This window comes from Triturus cristatus, chromosome 4_2 (genome assembly GCF_964204655.1).
Source record: "Triturus cristatus chromosome 4_2, aTriCri1.1, whole genome shotgun sequence".
In the NCBI taxonomy this organism is placed as follows: domain Eukaryota; kingdom Metazoa; phylum Chordata; class Amphibia; order Caudata; family Salamandridae; genus Triturus; species Triturus cristatus.
The window spans coordinates 953252421-953257746 of record NC_140586.1 but is presented as its reverse complement, the minus strand read 5'-3'; the positions used below and the strand labels follow the sequence as shown (position 1 = coordinate 953257746).

The 5326-nt window shown below is 41.7% G+C and overlaps 1 protein-coding gene across 1 annotated transcript; it reads left to right on the top strand.

Moving 5' to 3' along the window:
* Nucleotides 1-2283: 2283 nt before the first annotated feature.
* Nucleotides 2284-3222, top strand: LOC146839081 (olfactory receptor 6M1-like). Its single transcript, XM_085600007.1, has one exon. It carries the CDS (start codon nucleotides 2284-2286, stop codon nucleotides 3220-3222), a length of 939 nt encoding a protein of 312 aa, XP_085456133.1.
* The last annotated feature ends 2104 nt before the right edge of the window (nucleotides 3223-5326 follow it).

The following is a 5326-nucleotide window of genomic DNA, read 5'->3' as shown; positions in this document are numbered from 1 at the left end:
TTGTAATTCGCCATCACAAATGGGTGTTTTTTTTCCTAGTTACTTTCAATGTTTCTTCATTTCAACAGTTGCTTTCTATTGGAAAACCATGATGGATCTACATGTTTGACCACTTGCTGAATTTGGCGTTTTGTCTACTTTTCAGAAATCTATAGCTTTCCAGGATCACCCACGGGTAAGGGTGGGCGTAGTTCGCGAAGTAGCACTTCGCGAAGCTACGCAAAGTGAAGTTCGCACTACGCGAGCTACGCGTAGCACTTCGCGAACTGCGTAGTAACATGTTCGCACTGTGCAAGATGTTGTTTTCAATGATTGCACAGTGCGGACAAGCAACCGGCACTGTGCAATCATTGAAAATGGCATCTTGCACAGTGCGAGCTGTAGTTTTCTGCAGCTCGAGTAGATTTTTACTCGAGCAGCAGCTTTCTCAACGCGAACTGGTAGTTTCTCATCGCGAGCGGTCGCGAGCATACGTGACCCCTCGCAATGAGAAACCTGAATTCCTCGCGTTGGGAATCTCGCCGGGAGGTTTATTTTCCATGCTCGCGATCGCGAACAAGGAAAAAGTCTCGCCGGGATGTCATTTTGCTTGCTCACGGTCGCCAACTTGACGTTGAGGACCGCGAGCAAGCAAAAAATGACCGCAGCACTACGCAACACTACGCTACGCGTGTTCGCACTGTGCTACGTGCAATTCGCGTAGTGCGAAGTAGCGCGAACTTCGCAAACTACGCGAGCGTAGCGTAGTGCTTCGCCCAGGCCTACCCACGGGGATTACACTGGTCTCCACCAGAAACTGTTTGAGAGCACAAAAATAGGAAAAATGGGCCACGATTTTTGATTCAGCTCTAGGTGTTTCTGAAAGCCGGAAGATGGTGACTTTAGCACAGCAAATCGTTGTGATGCCACTTTTAGGGGAAAAACAGGCACTTTTATTCAGAGCACTTTTACCTACTTTTCCCCAACAATTTAAAATGTGGCTATATTTTGCCTATTTTCTTGGTTCCCTCCAGGAGAATCCACAAACCCTCAGTACCTTTAGAATCCCCTGGATGTTGGAACAAAAGGATGCAGTTTTGGTGTGGATACCTGATATGGAAAAAAAGGTTATGGAGTCCTGAGCTCAAACTGCCCAAAATAGCTAAAAAGGGCTCACAACAGGGAGTGAAAGGCCCAATAGTTAAGGGGTTAATGGTGTGTGATCTTATATAGTAGTAAACACACAACCACAGAGAAAATTAATCAACTTGCAGTTAGGCTCACTGTCTTGATAACTGATAACACTCTTGAAGCGATGTCAAGTGATGACTGTTCCTACACCGTCCTCCTCTTTCTGTAACAAAATCATGCCAATGGCCTTACCACTGACATCAGTTACTGCCAGGGTATCTCTTTCTAGAATGTAGATTTTCAGATCAAGTGCATGTACCAACTCTTCTTTTATTGTCACAAACACTTTTACACATTCTTCACTCCAATTAACCTCTGCTCCCTTGTTTCGCAACTCATGGAAATCACCAGATTTCAGAGAAATATGGGGTATGTAATATTATAAAATGCTATCATACCCCAAAATGGCACTACATCTTCCTTGTTCTTAGAAGTTTACATATTGAAAATAATGTCAAAAAACATTTATTTTAGTTTTCACCCCTTTACTTGAAACAGAGTGCCCACGATATCTAAACTCCTTTACACGTTTCCACCTTCAGTGACATGCCCAGACTCTCTAGATTCTTCAGAACTTGATGTACCCTACAGTTGTTCTCTTCCCAGGGTCAACCACAAACAAACCAATTACACTGGAAGTAATTTACTACAGCAATATCAACACATTTTGGATGAACAATAATGCTTATTTAATGTGTAAGGCGAACTGACACATAAGTAGCTTTGTGAATTAGTCCTTTAATGTGCACCATGAAGGGGTTTGGACCTTAAATATGCTGCAGAACTAGTGCATCATTAGTAATAATTGAATCTACAAAGAAACATCCTTCAATATACAACCAATGACAAGTGTGTCATCTCTACTTAATCCTGCCTTTAGCTACTAAACAACTAAGCACTCCACACTACCCAGTAAGTGTGGACGGAATGAACAAACTAATCCTAATCACTAGTCAGGTGAGTGACTAGCTTTTTCCCTATTGAGGGTTATTAAGTTTACCCAAAAAGTAAGTTTGAAAACGTTAAACACCAAACCATTCATCCATGGCCTTCATGCTACTAGTAATAGACCTTTGAAACACCTCTCTTGTTTAGGTATTCCGTTGAACAGGCATGGACACGAAGAACAAGAGCTTGGTGACAGAATTCATACTTGTGGGTTTCACCGGAGGTCCTGAACTGCGCATTCTTCTTTTCATTATTCTTCTGTTCACATACATGGTCACAGCATTGGGGAATGTTCTCATGATTGTCTTAATATGCATAGACTGCCGACTACACACCCCCATGTATTTCTTTCTGTGGAATCTATCCCTGCTGGAGACCATGAACATCTCCAACATTGTGCCTTTAATGCTAGTGCAGATGCTCTCGGTGCATAAATCAATTGCAAAGGCCAACTGCTTCATACAGTCTTTTATCTCTGCTTATCTCGCAACCATTACCCTTTTACTTCTGCCAATCATGTCCTTAGATCGCTATGTGGCGATATGCATCCCACTGCGTTACACCACCATCATGAGAGACCGGCTCTGCGTTCGGCTCATCATTGGAGCATGGCTGGGTTCACTCATTTGTATCCTCTACCCAACTATTGTTATTAGCGGGCTTCCCTACTGTGGTCCCAACATCATAAACCATTTCTACTGTGATGGCTTGTCTATCGTGAAGCTGGCTTGTATGGACACAAGGATCCTCCATACCATCAATATCATCTCAGCTCTTGCCTTCCTGCTGAGCTCTCTGGGGCTGACTGTCGTGTCCTACATCTTCATCGTTTCCACGATTGTGCGAATCCCATCAACAGAAGGAAGACAGAAGGCTTTCTCCACATGCAGCTCCCACCTGACCATGGTAACACTCATCTATGGGGCCGCCATCTTTCTTCAAGTCAGCCCAGCAATGCACCCTTCAGATGAGGTCTACAAAACAGTGAATATGTTCGTTAACATTATTTCCCCGTTAATGAATCCTTTTGTGTACACCCTGCGAAACGACAATTTCAAGCATGTGCTAAAAACACGAATACAAAGAGAATTATGCTGCAGTTAAACATCTGTTTATAAATTGGCTTTTTAACACAAACTAGCTTGCTACACTGAAGGCACTGATGTCATCAGTCATCTTTAACATTACAGCTGGGGGCAGTGGTGGTAAAGTAGTAACACTAAATACACTCCCTGAATTTCACTGTTCCTAGAAACCCAACCTCAAAAGGAATATTTGGAAACTCTGGGTAAAAGGGTGCATAGCGTTCAATTGTAACATACATTGGCCAGGAAAGCAATACGTTCTAAAGGTGCACTGTAGAGGCATTCTACCCTTATGACTACCGTGGACCTCCACTTAATCATTAGTGGAACTCAGTAACCGACACTGAATCATTTTTGGAAGCCAGGGCCCGCTCTAAGTCATTACTGGAAGCCAGAGACAATCGCCTATGCATTTTCAATGATTTGATCTGCAAATAAATACACAACAAATACTTAAACAAGCATTCTTCAGACAACCACATAAATAATGAACTAGTTTCTTTAATTCACAAACAAATATGAAAAACAATTAAAATGTCAATTTTAACGGGAAGGTTAGAGTTTTTTAACTCGACTGAGGCAAGTCATTGTCCAGTCATTGTCCAGTCATTGTCCAGTCATTGTCCAGTCATTGTCCAGTCATTGTCCGTGCTACGCTCTGTTTGATGCACTTGCTCTGCTCCCATGAACCAATCTGGGGATTCCAACTTAAATTTTAGTCTCCAATTTCAAATTCCTTCACATTTACAGAATGTTTTAAATTTGCAGTTACCGATCACCTGAGTGTGCTCCGTGGACCCACAGGAGTCTCCGGACCAGAGGCTAATAACAAGTGTTCTAAGACTTTCATAGTGTGCATATCAAGCCGAACCTTTTAATGGATATTCATAGTTAACGTATTTGAAAATGTATTAACAATGTGTATTTTTAGCATTCTAATCCTAGAAATGGACTCCGCAAAGATCTTTGTATTCAATTACACATCTTTTTAGTTCAAGAATGCAGTACACGTAGAAAGAGGAAAAAAGCGAGGAGAAATGAATACATTTCTCCTCGCTGCGCCTCCTTATGGCTCCTTTGGGGAGGTGTAGCATTCAGAGTATTTCCAGGTTTACGATTTCTCATGTCTCTGGAAGTGTGCCAGGTTCCATGGGTGTTGCGTGGGTACTCCCACTGCAACGCCCATTGAACGCCCTCTTCCCTCAAAGTGCTGTGTGTAAAGGGGGCGTATATACAAGGACAAGAAAAGCCACGCAGGGTGGCTTTTCCTGTCTTTGTAAATATGGGGCAGGGAAATGTGCCGCCAGTGTGTCACAAAAGGTGATGCATCAGCATTGCAAGGGGCTTGTAAACAAGCCCCCCAAGGACCTCATTTATGAAGAATTAAAGTAGGGCAGCGCCGCAGGCCTTTCTGACTAATAAAGCCATTGAGGAGTGGCACAACTAATCCAACAAATCTACTGGCAAACATCGTCCAAATCTGTATCATTTTCTGGACACTTTGAAGAAGGGGCACATTTTCCAGGAAATGAGAACTGCACAATCTTTTGCAGTTAGCCCGAATCCCTGAGCATCCAGCAAAGTAAGGAAATGTCAGAAAGACTATTACCAAAAATCAAAGACATTTCTTTGACGGGTGCAGTAGACGACTGGGAAAATGTTGCCTTTATCTTACACTGCTAAAATCTAGTTACATCTTTCCCATTACTTGCCTGTTTTTGTAATTGGTTTTTTTACATTCTTTTCTTTTACACTTTTAAGAAAAGAAAAATCCTAATTCAAGATGTCTTATTTCTTCTACTCTTTGTACTGTTTTAAGTCCTCCTGTCACCAAGAGTTGTTAATGTCCCAAATATCCAAATGTAACTCCCACATCCAGATTAAAAACCTCTTTCACAAAGAATAATTTTTAGAAAAATACAAAGTCCATTGCTTTGAAAAAAATATCCACTATCTCCAGAAAACTTTGCCAAGTTTTTTAAAGAAAAACTATGTTCCAATGCAAAACACTGTGCCTTCTTCTTGTGGAATTTTGATGAAAAATAGAAGGAAGCAGGTTGCATAAAAAATAAACATCCAAAATGTAATCCAAACTCTTCGTTAGAAAATAAAGCATCCACACA

What these genes read in the sequence shown, in the direction of transcription:
- LOC146839081 (XM_085600007.1), top strand. Translation starts at nt 2,284, where the DNA reads ATGGACACGAAGAACAAGAGCTTGGTGACAGAATTCATACTTGTGGGT.